The sequence below is a fragment of the Amblyomma maculatum genome, chromosome 10 (assembly GCF_055883805.1).
Source record: "Amblyomma maculatum isolate TAMU_Amacu chromosome 10, ASM5588380v1, whole genome shotgun sequence".
In the NCBI taxonomy this organism is placed as follows: domain Eukaryota; kingdom Metazoa; phylum Arthropoda; class Arachnida; order Ixodida; family Ixodidae; genus Amblyomma; species Amblyomma maculatum.
In genome coordinates, this window is record NC_139353.1 from 171,905,595 (window position 1) to 171,923,823 (window position 18,229).

At 47.5% G+C, this 18,229-nt stretch overlaps 1 protein-coding gene across 1 annotated transcript in view; it reads right to left on the minus strand.

Annotated features, from left to right (window-relative positions):
• Window positions 1-5,784: 5,784 nt before the first annotated feature.
• LOC146177949 (uncharacterized) overlaps window positions 5,785-18,229 on the minus strand; it is a 54,276-nt gene continuing 41,831 nt past the window's right edge. Inside the window, exon 3 of the mRNA XM_084581784.1 lies at window positions 5,785-6,314. Within this exon, the coding sequence (XP_084437910.1) occupies window positions 6,207-6,314 (108 nt within the window). The 3' untranslated portion in view covers window positions 5,785-6,206. The remainder of the gene's footprint in view (window positions 6,315-18,229) is intronic.

The following is an 18,229-nucleotide window of genomic DNA, read 5'->3' on the forward strand; positions in this document are numbered from 1 at the left end:
CACGTGCAGCTAAGGATTGGAAAGGCCTTCCCCAGCATATCGTCGACATCACCTGCCATTTATCGTTTGCTAGCAATCTAAACAACATTTTGTTTTGTACGTGATGACATATTGCATTGTCTTGTACCTTTTCTGCTCATCCCAACCCTTATGTAATATCCCGCGAGGGGTCTTTAAGGTAATAAAATGAAATGAAGGAGGGCACGTCATTTCTCGTGAGTTTATAGTTTATGTCGGCCTGAACAAGGCAACGCTTTCGTGCACCGTTTCAAACGCCGCTTTTTCATGTGTGAATCTAATGATTGTAGAGATAAAATTAACAAATTTTAGCGAATGAAAATAGTCACCTATTAAAGTGATGTAGCTACAGTAGGTTTAGTTTGATTTTGTTTTATGGTTTAACTTCCCAAAGCGACTCAGGCTATGAGAGACGCGTTGTGGAGGGCTCCGGAAAATTCGACCATCTGGCCTTCTTTAACGTGCACTGACGTCGCAGAGTACACGGGCGCCTAGCTTTTCGCCTCTACTGAAAAGCGGCTGCCGAGGCCGCGATTCGATCCGGCATCTTTGGTCACAATAGTGGAGCTCCCTAACCGCTGCACCACCGCGGTGGGAAACTACAGTGAACTGACACTGACAGTTCCTTACATCGCAGGATGAGTGTACAATCACCACGAAGCGCCAGTATGATCCAATCCGCCGAGCAATGCTGAAAACGTCCGGCAATAGTCATCCGCGCAACTTGTGGAGAGCAAATTAGCCTAATTGAGGACCACCGCCGAACACAGGTCTCATCGGGCTAATGTAGAGATGAGCTTCTTAGTAAAGCGGTGACAAAATACAAATCTCTATTACAGCTCTGTCCCGTTCCGAAGTGCCGTCCGGCGATAACGACTAGGCCGAGTCGGGCAAGCAGCCAGCAGCGCAGTTTGTCGTCTGGCGCACCCGAGGGAGGCACTGTTGCCGAAAGCTCCGCACTTGTGCGGGCATGCTACTGTTGCATGATTATAGCAGGCATCCATATAACATTCGTCAGTTCTGGAACGAAGCCCGGGAGCGCGAAACTGCGGCGTCGCCCTCAATTCTCGGCTACGGCGACCGACGTCGTCCGCCAGACTAACGTCGTGCCGTTCGTAAGGGAAATAACTGGGAGAATAAGATTGGTATGGAGTTCATTTGGCAAGAACTCGCAGATTATGACTAGCAGCTTACCGGTATCGCTCAAGAGGAAACTATACAACAGTTGCATCTTACCTGTACTCACCTATGGGGCTGAATCGTGGAGGCTAACTAAGAGGGTTCTACGTAAGTTGAGGACAACGCCGAGGGCTATGGAACATGGCTGGGGTAACATTAAGAGATAGGAAGCGTGCAGAGTAGGTCAGAGAAATAACTCAAGTTACCGACATTCTAGTGGAAATTAAGAAGAAGAAATGGGCATGGGTAAGACATGTAGTACGAAGAGAGGATAACCTAAGGTCACTTAAGGCAACAAACTGGATTCCAAGGGGAAGAAAGCATAGTATAAGGTGCGGCAGAAAAACAGGTGGGTGGATGAGAATAATAAGTTTGCAGGGGTCAAGTGGATGCAGCAAGCGCAAGACTGGGTTTATTGCAGAAAAGGGGTAGAGGCCTTCGTCCTGCAGTGGGTATAATCCTGACTATGATGATGATGAGGATAATGATAATGATGCGCGAATCTTCCATACAACAAAGCTATGAGTTTGTACCGCTGCATTGGCAATTCTCTCTCATGTAAAAAGGAGAAGTTGCGAGCCTGGCTGAGGCCTCAATAGGCGCTGCGTTCTTAAAAAGGATCAATTCATAGTGTGGTTGCGCTCAAAACGTGAGTATCGCTGTACGATTTGTTCATTTGCGTAAGGCTTGGAAACATTACCGTCTTCCCAAATGAATCTGAACATAAATCCTTTTAAGGACATAGTTTTCAGCGCAAAGGCACGCGGCCAACTAGCCCAACAACTAACTCTACTGAAATATAAATCCTTCATTGTTGAGTGTACTAAACTTTGGTAGAGATTTGTGAAATATATTAAGTGTCTTTTAAGTTTACATAAAAACAATGAATCAACAAATCCTCAAAACAATCTATATGGAATCTGGGTTATTTTTAATAATACTATACGTTGCGCGTGATTTCCTCCAGAGCCCGGAAGAGGCTGGATATAAGCTGGAATCGGAAACCTGGGTTTCTTCGGCGTCTGTCAGTCACCTTGTCTCATGGCTTCTCAGTAGGCAAATCGTCGACATTGTTAGTCAAGGCCTCTAAAATGCCACAAGCACGGCGCCGGCCCAAGAAATTTGGCCATCGAAGGCTACGTTTGCCGTTCCTCCAAAAGGCAGTACGATGACCTGCACGTCCCTCTAAACTTTCGTTAGTCTCGAGTTCTCTTAACCGCCGAAACAAAATATGAAAAATCTGAAGGCCTTTCGCATTCGTCTTATGGTGCAGCTTCTCGATTCGCAGCTGTGGAGGCCCTTCTAAAAATTATAATAACTCTTTGTGGGTATCAGGCATCCAACTTTGCGCACAGTGCACGTAGAATGAAGCCAAATGCTTAGCCGCTGTGCAGACACTCCTAACAGTTGTTGAAAGTTCATTTCTATATGTTCAATCCGCTCGTTACTCGCTTCCAGTTTGTTCATATAATTTTTCTTTTCTCAAGGGAGGGTATGCATCTCAGCGTGTGAACATCCTAACAAGATTTTCAAACATCCGTGGGAATTCATTCACCCTCGGTGCGACTACCTCTCTTTTAACCAGCCATGAAATGCCACTGCTGTGAACCGCATAAAGTGAATCATATGCGTGAGAGGAGCTCCACTATCGAAAGTTTTGAACACAGAGAGAAGTCCTCATGCCGAAATTTCCCCACTGCGTCTTGTGAACACTATCTAACCACATACTATGTACCTGTCAAGCTGGAATTACTGTGAGCTGCATTTCGCCGATCGCAATTTGTCTAAATTTAGTGAAAAACAACTATAGCTATGAATGGATCAGTTTGGTTTGTGAGGGTTTAACGTACTAGAGCTAGTAAAGGAAGCTTTATTGGAGGGCAAATTGCGACCACCTGAGGATTTTTAACGTGCGCTGACATCGCACAGAACACGGCCGCTTTGCGATGTCGAAATTTGATCCTTGGGTTCACCGATCGAGCACTGAGCCAGCGCGCAGTTAGAAATGAGTAAAGCCCACCACAGAGCGACTAACGGCGCCAATAGAGGTGGGATTTTGATCGCAGCCTCCTTCGGCAGCTCTAAATGGGGCCTCTTGTGTCGCACAAATATGAAAAAGACAGTGGAGAGGCAAATGAGTGGGCACCGTTTATTTTCTGTAAATTCCACAGTCTGGCAGTTCACGGATCATAGAGCACCTCATAAGAAGGAGCTGTTCTTGTAGCATGAATGAAGGCTTCCAGCGCTTAGCATGGACTTCATGCCTCTTCAGTATTGACTAAGCATCTTTTAAAGGGTATGGTAATGTGCACTGCGTCGAGCATCGGCTATCAGAGGTGCACTTTAGACAGCTTTTTCTGTGACTCTGCAGACAATCCACTCCTTAAGCACTAGCCTTCGCTGTAGAGCCACAGAAGGGAGTGGATTTGAGTTGTTCCTCATGTGCGGGCTAGCAGAGTTAATCGGGCAAAAAATTGTCTGCATTTCAATTACTCTCTTCATATACGAGCCAGTAGCCCTATAGAGTTGGCACCACGCTATTAGTGCACTTCATGTTGGCACGGTGAATTGAGCAATGCTTAGTTGACAGAGTAAACTACGTCATGACGATCTTATGAAAGACAAAATGATAACTAGGCTTTTGCTTGCGTCAGTTCCTTGCTTATTAAAAAAAGGCCAGGTGTGCGTTTGTGATGCCACCACAGACTAATCTTCCTCAGCCCACATAACTATATATATTAACTTTGGGGTCTCTATAAGAACAAACGTTTGCAAACTAGGCTGTCTTACAATGCGATTGGTAACAAGCATGGATTATCCAAAAGTTCACAACTATGACCAAGCTACAGTAGAATGTGTTGTCGGGCTATTTAGTGCAATATTGCAGACATAATGGTTGAGCAAAAAAGACACACAAGACAGTACTAGACGAGCGCAAAACTGACAACGGATATTATTGTACAAACGCTAACATATTTTAGCGAGTAAGACACACTGGGAGCATACGTAGCCAAAGTAACAATCCGTAGACATCGAGCCTCGAAACCTAGATCATGTAGCCTATCTTGATAACATGATCTAGATATAGAGGTTCGGTGTCTACTGATTGTGACTTGCATGACCTTTGGCTGCGCATGCTCTAAGTGTGTCTTTTTTCGCTAAAGTATGTAGAACTTTTGTACAATAAAATCAGTTGTCAGTTTTGCGCTCGTCCCGCACCCTATCTTGAGTGTGCCTTTCTAGCGCAACTATCATGTCGGAAAGACTGCAGCTACTTCAACGAATTTTGCAGCTTCCTTGAGCAAAAGGATAACAATCCATCCAGATAAAGCGTTCTGTACAACTCTGTCGTGAGCTTTGTGTTTTGTCCACGCGACTCTTCTAATATCAAGAGTGACATATAACTAGTATCAATACCAATCATATCAAATCTCTGGTATTAATGACAATTGTATGTCACTGTCAATGGAATGCTTGTATTCGGTGAATTTTAGCAAATAAAAACAAGCGAACAGATCAGTTTTCATTTCTACTACAAAATATCTAGTGACATCGCTTGATGAAATACAAGCTAAATGGTTATAGGAGCAGAGAGCAGTGACGGAAATTTTTGTTTGCAGTTTACTAATTTTGTTGAATATTTTAAAATCAAATTTCTCATCTGTTTTTGTTGTGGTTGAACGGCCAAGCGATGACTCTGAGGTCAAATTTGGGTCTAGGCCGCGTGAGGGGTGAAAATTGGTAATATGATCGCTGTTTCTTCACTCTTTTGAAGTTTCTGTTCTTAGGCAAGCTGGCGTTAGCGTTGTAGTCAATGAAACATTCAACTAGAGTAGCAGCTTGGGCATGTTGGTTATGCATCTTGAGGTAACAGCGCGGAATGTGGACGGGAGCACAGGATTGGAAGACGACACAATGAGCGCTGACTTTCAAAAGCGTTTCTTTTGGAAAGCCCACAACCTCTTATACCCTTACGCCACACATCACGTACAATTGACTTGCACATCTCAGCATAGTTATAATCGAAAAATACACGTGCCGCATAACCTTCTCTTGCAAACAGCATGGTACACTCACTTCTGAACACTCACGGAAAGGATTCCACATTTAGCAGCTCGATTTCTTTTTGTTTTAGCAGTAGGGACGGTTTGCTTACACATCGTTCCCGCAGTCTGACTATCTGAGCGGCTTCAAGTATCTCACGAACCAGCTGCTCATTACGTTTTGTTAGAACTTTACATTGTGTGAATTGCACGGAGCAAGTTTTCGAGGCGCAGTCTCTTACATAATCCTGGCTAACTTCGAAGCAATGTCGAACAAGAAAGCAGGCATTTGGGGATCCATGTTGGGGCACGTGTATTTTTTGATTATAACAATGCTGAGATGTGCAAGTCACTTGTATGTGACGTGTGACATAAGGGTATAGGAAGTTGTGGGTTTTCCAAAATAAACGTTGTTGAAAGTCAGCGCTCGTTGTGTCGTCTTCTAATCTTGTGCTCCCGTCCACGTTCAGCGCTGTTACCTCAAGAAACATTCAAGTGACCTAGACATAGCCATCGCCGGGCCTTTGAAGCCGAATCCGAAACAGGTAATTTTATAACCTTTAGCGTCTGTAGCCACAATAGCGCGCGGTGATTCATGCATAATTACTAAAGTAAAGCACGCCTAAAATGGTTGGTGTTTATACATTAGGTTAGACGTCGCCGGTCAGATTCCAATTACCTAGCTAGCTGGCACGTGCAATATAAATCTGGAAACGTTTCTCATGTCAGAAAACTTTCAAGAGAAAAAACAATTCTGTAGGAGCATCACCTCATCGGTATCAAACTGGAGTAGTCCAAAAGGATCGCAGAATTGTTCCAACAGAATACGTCAGAGTGTACTCTCAGTTTCCACAAGTAAATTTGGACGTCATAAATCGAAATAAGCAATAATGAAATGTACAGCAGCTCGGAACAAAACGATTTGATGGCTACTTTCTCGACGTCCCCCAGCTGAGTCCTTAGGGCTCAGATGCGCACCTCCTCGACCTGCAGGCAGCTGGAGCGGAGCAGAGCCATCTGGTGGTGGCCTTCGTCGTCGTCGTTCTCCCACACCTCCGCTTCACAGATCTCTGGCTGCACGCAAGGGAGAACAGCGTTTGATGAACATCAGAGCGCCAACTCCGCAAACTTTACGAACTTACACCCCCCCCCCCCCCCCCCCTGGGTGCTTCCGGGTGACATTGACACTTAGCCAAGGGCAGAATGGGGCAGCCTGCCGAGTGTATTTTGCTGTGGTAGTCTAGTGCACGACCACATGACTAATTGAACACTTGATCGTGACCTCTGACCTTTCACCTTTGACTTGGAAAGATCCCCAAAACATCAGAGATCACGTGATACGCACGCAACGATCCCGTCTAAGCACATGAAATTAGCAAATGTGTTGCTCTTCAAAGTTTGTTTAGCCGCTTTAGCCACTGATAATTTTTGTAGTCACAGCGGATATGCATGGGAGACTCTTGCTGGGAACTCGTAGCCCTTCCGCATTCATGTATAGGGATGTCAATGAATATCAAACAAACAAGCATCTTGTACAAGATGCTTGTTTGTTGATTTACAGACCTTCGAGAAAACGTGGGGAAACAAGAGGGATCTCGACGACCTACGAAACAATTGAACGCCTAGTGAATTTCTAGAAGTCCAATCTCATGGCTAGGCTTCGTAAAATGAAGAGAAGTTCTTGTTGGGCTAGTTGGTAGCTGATCCTTATAAATGTAAAGGCGCCGAAACCAAACTCACGCACAAGTGAAGAAAACGGGATAGAGAGCCGCTCACAACTGATTTATTCAACGCACATCCACGCATCATGTTCTTAAGATAAGCACTGTTAAAAAACTATGGGGGCATTTTGGCAGCCTAAAGTGCACTAGGCGAAAGCCTTTGTCGCACTACTTCGACTAACCTTCGACTAAGTTGTGCGTCAAAGTGACATTCTCTTCGTGCGAAATCACGGAGCCGCTTGGGATCCATCCAGTTCACTCACTAGACTGCAGCAACACTTCTGGCGAAGACGCCGCGCGTACTTTCTCCTCCTGCAGGTAACATCACTGTTGCTATGCGCATGCGCTTCGGCGCTGTCACCGAGGAGGGTGTGCGCCAGTGCAGGGTAACAGCTGACTCTGCTCTAGGGTGTAACGGACGGACTGTCCCAGTGAATATGAACGCTTAAATGCTTTCGCCTTAAAAGTGTTAAAAGCCTTATACAAACTTATTAACGTATCTCTAATTGCCTTCTTAGAGCGCAGCTCTGGCGCCCGTTCCTGGGTTTCGCGTCATCGTCGGCCTCGTGACCAGCCCCGCACCCCTTTCATTCCCCCAGTTCGAGCCGGCGCTCCGGCAAACGCGGAGCCTCGCAGGAAGACGGGGGGGGGGGGGGGGGGGGGAGGGGGGAGTACACTCAGCGGCGAACGATGGTAGTACGAGCGAGCGCAGCAACCGGAGAACACAGGAAAAGAAGGGGGGGTCGCTAGAGGCAGCGCTAGCCAACGTTTATAGATCCTTTACGTTTATAGATCCAACGTTTATAGTGCCATCGTTTATAGGATCTATAAACGATGGCGCTAGCAGCGACTGACTGATGCCGCCGCCGCCGCTAGAGAGTCAAGACAACGTCACTACGTAGAGCACCGTAGCCGCCATGCAGAAAGAGGAGGAGGGGGTCCTCCCCCTCTTCCTGCGTGGCGGCGAGGGTGATCTCCGGTTGCCGAAACGCCTGTTCGCTATCGGCGAATCACCATGCGTGCAACCCGTTCTCACTCGCTTCACACACTAGAGGCGCAGCGGCATCAGTCAGTCGCTGCTATCTGTTCGTCGCGCGACGTTCCTATTGGCCCACGCGCTGCGTCCCGCCACCTCCCGATTACTCAATTGCTCTCTTCATTTCTCCGACCACAAAGCTTCTTTTACGACAGCCAAGAACTGTTAGCGGAGTTCTTCGTGAAGGAATGCGTGTGAAAAATAAAAAATAAATGTTTGTTATTGTACATACGTGTCTTGCTCGAAACATTTGCCTCAATCTATCGAAAAGGTTAAACAGGTGATGAGCTGCGCTCAAATTTCGCATTAAGAAGTAATATAATCGTGGGAAATTTTTTTACCTGGGTAGAACGCTTCAGTCAGTTCTCTGGCTTTCGTGTTACCACTTCTTGCGAGAAGCCGCTCATCTGAAATACATGGTTCACAAGCGCGCGAAAAGAAGGATCTGATATGCTTCGGAAAATTGGGGCCCTCTTTATATTGCTCTTCGTTTAGTTCCCTGATGCACTCATTAGTACATTGTCTCATTTTTCCTATGTAGGAACGATCGCACGTGAAGGGGACTTCATAAGCAACCCCTTCAGCATATTTCATAAATGGTCACCCATGCATAGTATATACCACTGCTTTTTTTATTTTTCCTTCTTTTGACTATTCGAGGGCAAATGCTTCCTAGCTTCTGCTCGGAAGAAAAGACGAGTGGCACCCCATACGTGTCTACTGCCAACCTTCTTCAAATTGTGGACCAACTTGTGCACATACAGCACGGCCACCGGTCTCAACCTCTTCTCGAGGGACCTCCGCACTTACTCCCACTGCCTTTTGCTCCGTATTCTGTGTGAGGCTTTTGGCGACCTGCGTCGAAACTGGTGAAAACAGGTATTACTTCCCTTCGTCTTGAGTATGAGTATGTACTCAGGAAGTCATGGATTCATAAGATGCGACAGAGATTTTAGAACCAATTGGCAAGGCTGGCTTCAGCCGGGTTCACAGGTCACAAGTTGGCCCATAACCTAAAGAAGGTTGTGAGTAGGGAAGCCTTCGCCCTAAAATATTAAAAAGAATGAAAACGAAAAAGAAAGAGGCTCTGGTACCATGCATGGGCGACCATTCATAATATGTGCCGAAGGGGCTGATTTTCTCCTCTCCTTCGGTCGTTCTATGGCTGCGCGGTGTGTTAATAAGTGCATCAGGAACACGAATGAAATGTAGAGCAAAATGAAGAGGGTACCAATCCACAGAAGCATATCAAATAGTGCCATTCACGCACTCGTGAACCGTGTTTTTCAGATGTGCAGATTCTTGCAAGGAGTGGTAAAAAGAAAGCCAGAGAACTGAAGCGTTCTACATCAGTAAAAAAAGGCAGTTTGTGCGTCAGCGATATGTCGATAAATTTGTATAAAGCTGAAAAAGCGTTTTTTGAACAGGGCTTATCTTATACAACATGATGTGTGAATGTGTTCCTTGCGTATGCACCCGCAGTGGTATATATACACGTGTTTTCGTGTACAATAAATCAATAGTGAGCGGCGCTTTCCCGTTTTCTTCACGCGCGTGTGTGTGCGCTTGTGTGCATCTGTGTCCACGCCTGTGTGTGTGCGTGCTTCTGTCAGGGTGTGTGCACGTGCGTGTGTGCGTGTGTCCGGCGCGCGCGTGCGTGTGTGATTTCGGCGCCTTTAAATTTACAATGTTCTTAAAATGAAGCCCAAACTTAAGACTAAACTTAATAATATAAAATTGTTTATTTCGCTCCCATGAGCAAACATTGCGTAGCAATGCCGCTTTTACAAGTTTTGCATTCATCATCATTATCATCATTATAATTATCATCAGCCTGACTATACCCATCGCAGAGCGAAGGCCTCTCCCATATTCATCGAATTAACCCGGTCCTGTGCTCGCTGCATCCACATGATCCCTTGCGAACTTCTTAACCTCAACCACCCACCTAACTTTCTGCCGCCCCCTGCGACGCTTTCCTTCCCTTGGGATCCAGTCTGTTACCCTCAGTGACCACCGGTTATCCTCTCTTTGCACTACATGTCCTGCCCATGCCCATTTCTTCTTCTTGATTTCCACTAGAATGTCAGTAACTTGAGTTATTTCTCTGAACCATTCTGCACGCTTCCTATCTCCGCGTTGTCCTCAACTTAAATAGAACCCTCTTGGTTAGCCTCCACATTTCAGCCCCATAGGTGAGTACAGGTAAGATGCAACTGTTGTATACTTTCCGCTTTAGCGATGCCGGTAAGCTGCTAGTCATAATCTGCAAGTGCTTGCCAAATGCGCTCCTGTTCAGTTCAGTCGTTCAGTCGTGTCGGACTCTTCGTGACCCTATGAGCCATATCACGTCACTCTTTCTGGTCTCTCACTATCTTCCTAACATCACATAACTTTATCCGCAGCGCCTCGAGGATGCCATCTAACCATCGCGTTCGCTGCCTACCCCTTCTCCGGTGACCTCCAACCTTTCCCAACATTAAATCTTTCTCCAGCGACTCCTCTCTTCTCATCAGATGACCAAAGTAGCTGAGCTTTAACTTTAGAATTTTACCCTCCAATGAGCAGTCAGGGTTTATGGTCGACAATATTGCCGCGAAACCTTCAAAGCAGTATTTGTTGTTTTTTAACAGCCGCCGGCATACAGGCTTATCACTCTGATTCTGGACCGCCTATCAGTTCCGTAATCTTTGTTTGTTACTGCTCGATGTCGCGAGTCACACCTTTATCAGTTTTGTTGTAGCGCAAGACGCACCGAGATCTGTCTCGAAGGTTCCGGCCACTCGCTTGTCTTTCCACAATGTTCCAGCCCATGCTGGTAGCTGTTTGCGACGTTATCTAGATTCTTCTGTGCAGCCTTTAAATTGAGCGTTGCCGAGTGTGACGAGCATTCTTTGTTCGACGATCGACGAGCACGTTTGTTCCTATCGCCGCCGCCGAGTTGCTTAGTTCTTTTGCGGGCGCAAGTCAGCCCAAATAAAGAGTTTCTTTAGTGCAATCATCGACCCCCTTCATTTGTGTCGTCGACCTCGTCACCACTACGTGACATCTGGTGGAGGTGCTGCCTTTGATCCTTCAAGCGAAGACCCAAGCCGTGTTCCTGTCGCCCTGGAAAACCATCCTACAGGTCAACGAGCCAGCCGCCGACTTGAAGGCCTACAACCCGAACACGGTCTGCTGCCTGACCCTACTCGATCTCGGAAGACATCGACGCTCACAATGGCCCAGCCTACAGCACCGGTTGTTTTCGTTCAACCCCGTGAGCCCCCCTGCTTCCATGGACGACCGGATGAAGATGCAGAAGACTGGGTGGACCTTTTCGACCGTGTGGCAGAATTCAATGGCTGGAACGACGCCACGAAACTCTGGCAAGTCTACTTCGTTCTTCAAGGACATGCCCGAGTTTGGTTCGAAAATCATGAGGCAGCTATGAAGGATTGGGACATTTTTAAGGAAGCGTTTTTGACTGCCTTTTCAAGCGTCGTCCGAAAAGAAAGAGCCCAGGACCTCCTTCAGTCAAGACTTCAACTTTCTAACGAGCCTGTGCTGGCGTACGTTGAAGAGATGAAGCGCCTCTTTCGCCGCGCTAACCCTAACATGACTGAAAGTGAGAAAGTCAAATTTTTAATGCGAGGCGTCAAAGAATCGCTTTTTGCAAATCTTGTCCGAAATCCGCCAACAACAGTGGCGGAATTTGAAACGGAAGCGTCTGCCATCGAGAAGACGTTGTACAGCCGGATGCGCCACTACGAGCGACCACTTCAACTAGACTACTCATGCCACTACCCCAGCGCATCTGCAAGCGGAGAGAACCTTCGGGACATCATCCGGGAGATCGTGCGAGAAGAGCTCCGCAGAATGCAGCAATCATCGCAACAACCCCAGGTGGCGACGCTCGCGGACGTCGTCCGTGAAGAAGTCCAGCAAGCGCTGGGCGTTCCTCAAGCGACGGCTGCGACTGTTCCAGCACAAGAGGCAACAGCAATGAACTACGCTGGTGCATTACGTCGCCCTGCGCCCCGACGTGATGACTTTCCTGGACACAGTCCTGGCAGGGTTGAAGTGGCAAATTTGTTTGGTATATTTGGACGACGTTGTTGTCTTCTCGTCCAACTTTGAAGACCACCTAAAACGACTACAGACAGTGTTGGAAGCCATCAAGTCATCGGGACTAACGCTAAAAGCAGAGAAGTGTCACTTCGCCTACGAAGAACTCCGGTTCCTAGGTCACATCGTTAGCAAGGACGGTATTCGCCCAGACCCGGAGAAAACAGCTGCAATCGCACAATTCCCACCGCCTGCCGACAAGAAAGCTGTGCGCCGATTCCTTGGGCTGTGCGCTTATTATCGACGATTTGTCAGAAACTTTTCGCGGATCGCCGAACCGTTGACGCAGCTTACGAAGGCTGACGTACCTTTTAAATGGAAAGCGCCGCAAGGAGAAGCCTTCGACGAACTCAAGCGCCGCCTGCAATGCCCTCCCGTACTTGGTCACTTTGATGAAAACGCCGAGACCGAAATTCACACCGACGCGAGCAGTGTGGGCCTAGGAGCCGTTCTCGTCCAGAAGAGTGCCGGACAGGAGAAAGTAATCGCCTACGCTAGCAAGTCACTCACAAAAGCCGAAGTCAATTACTCGACGACCGAGAAGGAGTGCCTTGCAATCATCTGGGCCACTTCTAAGTTTCGTCCATACCTATACGGCCGACCATTCAAGGTGGTAAGCGACCATCACGCGCTCTGCTGGCTGGCTAATTTGAAAGATCCTTCCGGCCGCCTTGCCAGATGGAGCCTACGACTTCAAGAATTTGACATGACTGTAGTCTATAAGTCGGGCCGAAAGCATTCCGACGCAGACTGCTTATCCCGCGCTCCCGTCGATGCTCCCCCGAAGGACGATGACGACGACGCCTTTTTGGGACCGGTAAGCGCCAGCAGTTTCGCAGAACAACAGCGATCAGACCCTGAGCTGAAAGCGCTAGCCGATTACTTGGAAGGAAAGACCGCTTCCCCTCCTGGTGTGTTCAGACGACATTTATCATCCTTCACGTTAAGCAATGGCCTCCTCGTGAAGAAGAACTTCGCACCCAACAAGACCGCGCATCTTCTCGTAGTGCCTAAAACCCTTCGGCAAGAAATTCTGCAGGCGTTGCACGATGAGCCCACAGCAGGCCACCTCGGATTTGCGCGCACGTTGCGTCGAATCCAAGAGAAGTATTACTGGCCGCGACTGCCTGCCGAAGTTGCCCACTACGTGAAGACGTGTCGTGAGTGCCAACGACGGAAGACGCCACCGACCAGACCAGCAGGACTACTAAACCCGCATCCGCCCCCAATCCTGCCCTTTCAGCAAATTGGGATGGATCTCCTCGGCCCCTTTCCATCTTCGTCTATGGGTAACAAGTGGATCATCGTGGCCACTGACTACCTTACCCGTTACGCCGAAGCAAGAGCACTACCAAATGGTACCGCGGCAGAAGTCGCCAAATTTTTTGTCGAACAAATTCTCTTGCGACACGGCGCCCCAGAAGTGCTCATCACGGACAGGGGAACGGCGTTTACGGCAGAGTTGACGCAAGCCATCCTGGAATACAGTCACACAAGTCATCGACGAACAACTGCGTACCATCCCCAGACCAATGGCCTCACGGAGCGCCTGAACAAAACGATCGCGGACATGATCGCTATGTACGTCGACGCTGAACACAAGACCTGGGACACCATCTTGCCGTACGTGATCTTCGCGTATAACACGGCAGTCCAGGAGACGACCAGAGCGACCCCGTTTAAGCTTGTGTACGGCAGGGAGCCCACGACGACGCTCGACGCAATGCTGCCGCACGTAACCAGCGAAGACAACCTTGACGTCGCCGCCTACCTGCAGCGTGCAGAGGAAGCCCGACGACTCGCACGGCTGCGTATTAAAGACCAACAGCGCACCGACAGCCGACGATACAATTTACGACGACGCCACGCAGAGTACAATCCAGGAGACCAAGTGTGGGTTTGGACACCAATTCGCCGTCGCGGATTAAGTGAAAAGTTGTTGCGTCGATATTTTGGGCCATACAAAATCCTTCGCCGCGTCGGACCACTGGACTATGAAGTCATTCCCGACGGAACGTCAGCATCACAACGGCGACGCGCATGCCCAGAAATTGTACATGTTGTACGACTGAAGCCATATTACGCGCCTTAAAGAATCTGTGGTGTTTAAACTTTGCAGTGTTTATGTTTAAGTTTCTTTGTTTTGGAACATCGAGGCGATGTTTTTTTTTAAGGGGGGAGTAATGCCGCGAAACCTTCAAAGCAGTATTTGTTGTTTTTTAACAGCCGCCAGCATACAGGCTTATCACTCTGATTCTGGACCGCCTATCAGTTCCGTAATCTTTGTTTGTTACTGCTCGATGTCGCGAGTCACACCTTTATCAGTTTTGTTGTAGCGCAAGACGCACCGAGATCTGTCTCGAAGGTTCCGGCCACTCGCTTGTCTTTCCACAATGTTCCAGCCCATGCTGGTAGCTGTTTGCGACGTTATCTAGATTCTTCTGTGCAGCCTTTAAATTGAGCGTTGCCGAGTGTGACGAGCATTCTTTGTTCGACGATCGACGAGCACGTTTGTTCCTATCGCCGCCGCCGAGTTGCTTAGTTCTTTTGCGGGCGCAAGTCAGCCCAAATAAAGAGTTTCTTTAGTGCAATCATCGACCCCCTTCATTTGTGTCGTCGACCTCGTCACCACTACGTGACAATATCGACTGATATGATCTTCTGGCAGTCCAAGGAACTCTCAAGAGTCTTCGCCAGCACCAGAATTCAAACGCGTCAATTCTTCAACGGTCAGCCTTCTTCACAGTCCAACTTACGCATCCATATATCACAACTGGAAAGACCATAGCACGAGTTATACGGATCTTGGTTGGCAGTGTAATGTCTCTGCACTTTACTAGGCGGTCAAGGCTGGCCATGGCTCTACTTCTCAGAAGCAGGCGTCTCCTAATTTCATGGCTGCAGTCTCCTTCCGGGGTAATCTTGGAGCCCAAGAAGAGAAAATCTGTCACAGCTTCCACTTCTTGTCCCTTGACGTTCCAGGACTTGATAGGGCAAGACGCCATGATCTTTGTCTTTTTAATGTTCAGTTTAAGCCCAAACTTCTCACTCTCTTTTTGTACGCGCACCAGAAGTCCCTTGAGTCCATTAAAGTGGTGGTATCCGCATATCTAAGGTTATTGATACGTTTCCCAGTAATCTTCACTCCAACTGAAGGCTCGTCCAGACCCGCCTTCCTCACGATGCACTCAGCATATAGGTTAAATAGGCAGGGCGACAGTATTCAGCCTTGTCTCACTCCTTTCTCAATCGGAAACCAATCAGTAAGACCATGCCCAGTTCTGACTGTGGCCTCTTGCCCTTAATACAGGTTCCTGAGGAGAAGAGATGAGGTGAATTGGAACTCCCATCTCTTGGAGAGCTTGCCACAATCTGCTGTGATCTACGCAGTCAAACGCTTTCGCATAATCAATAAAACAGAAGTAGATGGGTTTCTGGAACCCTCTTGCTTTTTCCATGATCCAGCGAAGGTTGGCAATCTGGTCTCTAGTTCCTCTGCCCTTGCGAAACCCAGCTTGCACGTCCGGCAGCTCCCGATCCACATACTGCTGCAGCTTACCTTGGAGGATTTTCATCACCACTTTGCTAGCATGCGAAATAAGCGCGATCGTGCGGTAGGTGGAATAATCTTTGGCACTGCCTTTCTTTGGGATGGGGATGTAAACTGACCTCCTCCAATCCTGTGGCCACTGCAGGGTATTCCAAATTTGCTGACATAATGTATACAGAACGTTAACAGCGTCGTCATGGTTGAGGTTTTTAAGCAACTCAGCTGGAATGCCATCATTTCCGCTAGCCTTGTTCCTAGCAAGGCTGGCTAATGCGCATTCAACTTCACTCTTCAGGATGCCCGACTCAAGAACAGTGATCACAACCGTCGTATGTTGGGTTTGCACTTCCGCGTCCATCTTGTACAGTTCTGTGTATTCCTGCCACCTCTTCATCTCTGAGGCTTCAGTGAGGTCCCTGCCTCGTTTGTCCTTTATCACGCCCAGCTTAACACAGAAGCTTCCTTTGATATCTTTGATTGTCTTATACAGAGCTCTTGTGTTCTTCAATTGGCTGTTGTCCTCAACTGCTTGGTACTGTATGTTCAGGAAGGCATTCTTATCTTATCCTTTCCTCAGCTATTTACAAAGCCTCTTCAGATACCCAGTTTGCTTTCTTGCGCTTCTTTTGCTTTGGAATTACCTTAGTAGCAACTTCTTGCATTATATCACGAACATCAGTCCACATCTCTTCAGGCTCTCTGTCTTCTAGATCTAATTCTTGAAATCGATTCCTCACTTCCACAGCATATTCTTATGGAATTTGATCCAGATCACACCTGAAAGGCCTTCTAGTTTACTGCGTTTTCCTCAATCGAAGCTTAATTTTGGCAACAAGAAGCTGATGATCGGTGCCACAATAGGCCCCAGGCCTTGTTTTTACTGCTTGTGTAGCGCTTCTCCATCTCTGCCGGCAAAGAATATAATAAATCTGATTCCTGTACAGACCGTCCGGTGAAGTCCATGCGTACAGACGCCTCTTGTGCTGTTGAAAATGAGTATTCGCTATGGTCAGGTTGTTTTCTTGACAAAACTCTACTAACCTCTGCCCAGCTTCATTTGGCTCACCAAGACCGAACTTGCCTGTAATTCAGGATATTTCTTCACTCCCAACTTTAGCATTCCAGTCTCCTATGAGAGAAAGGACGTCAGATGATGGAGTGTGGTCTAAAAGGCATTGCAGATCAGCATAAAATCTCTCAACGTCAGCTTCTTCAGCAGTAGTGTTCGGTGCATATACTTGGATAACTGTTATGCTGAAAGGGTGACCTTGGATCCGAAGTGAAATCATTCGGTCGTTTTTGGGGTTGTGCCCAAGCACTGCTTTGCCCATTCTTCTGTTTACTATGAGGGCGACCCCATTCTTCTCCTGAATGCGTGCCCACAATAAAAGACATAATGGTCGCCGGAATTAAATTCTCCCATTCCGGTCCACCTGAGTTCGCTGATACCCAAGATATCAATATTCAACTTGTCCATTTCTCGCTTGACGACATCCAGTTTACCCTGCGTCATAGATCTTACATTCCATGTTGCTATGTGATATACCTCCTTGCAACATGGGACTTTCCTGTCGCTTCCCGACACATCCACAACAGTGCGTCCTTTTGGCTTTAGCCCAGCCGCTTCATTCGTCCTGGAGCTACTAAGAATCGCCCTTTGTTCATCCTCAGTAACATGTTGGACGCCTTCCAACCTGGGTGGCTCATCTTCCGGCGCCATATCATCAATGGTATTGGGACTGGCCATAGGGTTTTCTTGGCAGGAAATACTGGAGTGGGTTGCCATTACCTTCTCCAGTGAATTACATTTTGTCAGAACTCTCTGCCGTGACCTGTCTATATTGGGTGGCCCTACACAGCAGAGCTCACGACTTCATAGAGTTTCGCAAGCCCCTCCGCCACAACAAGGCCGTGATCCATCCCAATCTTATTCTTCTTGTTATTTCTTTTTCATGGTCCGGATTGCGGCTACTATCTGTCCTAAGCGTACATATTCGCCTACTACTTCCATTGCTTCGCTACCTAACGTAAACTGGCGTTCTTTCCCGAGGCTGTTGAAGATTACCTTAGTCTTCTGCATATTGATTTTCAAGCCTACATTTCTACTTTTCCTGTCTAGGTCATCAATCATACTTTGCAATCCATCCCCTGAGTTACTTAGCAAGGCATTGTCATCAGCAAATCGCAGATAACGGAAGTATTCTCCATCTACCCTTATCCCTAACTGCTCCCATTCCAAGTCTCTGAATACTTCCTCTAAGCAAGCTGTGAATATTACTGGGGAGATCGTGTCGCCTTGCCTAACACCTTTCTTTATGGGAATTTCGTTACTTTTTACGCAAAACTATGGTTCCCCCTGATTTCGCAATGCCTGCATCACCGCCGAGGTTTCAACTGAGTAAAATGCTTTTTCGTAATCAATGAATGCTATGTATAAGGGCTGGTTATATTCCGAGCATTTTTCTATCACCTGATTGATGGTATGGATATGATCGATAGTAGAATACCATTCCCGAAACCCTGCTTGATCCTTTGCTTGATTGCATTCTAAGGTTGTCCGGACTCTATTAGCAAA